This window comes from Chinchilla lanigera, unplaced genomic scaffold, assembly GCF_000276665.1.
Source record: "Chinchilla lanigera isolate Chin_1 unplaced genomic scaffold, ChiLan1.0 scaffold00183, whole genome shotgun sequence".
In the NCBI taxonomy this organism is placed as follows: Eukaryota; Metazoa; Chordata; class Mammalia; order Rodentia; family Chinchillidae; genus Chinchilla; species Chinchilla lanigera.
In genome coordinates, this window is record NW_004955584.1 from 170819 (window position 1) to 171736 (window position 918).

General features: G+C 59.2%; 1 protein-coding gene across 1 annotated transcript in view; it reads right to left on the bottom strand.

The window, feature by feature from the left end:
• Nucleotides 1-918, bottom strand: part of LOC102023860 (zinc finger protein 264-like) — a gene marked incomplete at its 5' end in the record, with an annotated part of 11494 nt that overhangs the window by 4044 nt on the left and 6532 nt on the right. Inside the window, 1 exon segment of the mRNA XM_013509843.1 lies at nt 3-614. Within this exon segment, the coding sequence (XP_013365297.1) occupies nt 3-614 (612 nt within the window).

Consider the following 918-nt stretch of genomic DNA (forward strand, 5'->3'; position numbering starts at 1 on the left):
GCCGCACGTGTAAGGCTTCTCCCCACTGTGGATGCGCTGGTGCTGGGTGAGGTAGGACTTGCGGTTGAAGGCCTTGCCGCACTGCAGGCACTCATAGGGCCGCTCGCCCGTGTGGATCATCTGGTGCTGCAGCAGGTGTGTGCTTTTGATGAAGGTCCTCCCGCACTCGGTGCACTCGTAGGGCTTCACGCCAGAGTGGATCTTCTCGTGTCGAGCAAGAAGGCCTTTCTTGTTAAACACCTTCCCACACTCACTGCACCTGAAGGTGTTTTGTACCTCCCCCTTGGTCTCGGCGTCTTTCCCGGGGCTGCGAGCTGCACAGTGCAGCACAGCATCTCCTGCAGGGACCTGCTCCTCCACAGTCCTGAGGCACATGCTGTCATCAGTCCCCAAGTTTCCAGGGCCAGGGCTTGTCCTCCCAGGAAGCTTCTCCCTCAGGGCCTGCACTCTCACGAGTCTTTCCTGCCTGCCTGATGGGCCACCCTGACCCAGGGTTTGCATCCATGCAGAGGCCCCTGAGGCTCCGAGCGACAACTGTCCCTGAAGGCAGGGTCCCTGGCACAAGCCTGGCTCAGACGCGGCGGGTTCTGTGGCCTTGGGTTTTCCACTGTCACCTGGAAGAACCCAACACAGAGGACGGCTGTTAGTAATGGCAACCCAGAAGAAAGAAAAGCAGTACTTCAATGAAAAAAGCAGCAGCTGAAAATACCAGGTCCACGGGAAAGGGGACGGGGCTGGAGACTGAGTCACACGGCAGTGATCCCACTGCGTGTGCGTAACAGCACGCAGCGATGCTCCCACCGAAGCCCTGCTGACCCTCCTGGCTCAGTAACACTCCGGGCACACTTCCACTCCTGGATGACACATGGGTAACAATTCCCGAGCACATGGATGTCTCACGCCCGGGTCCCCTTCTGA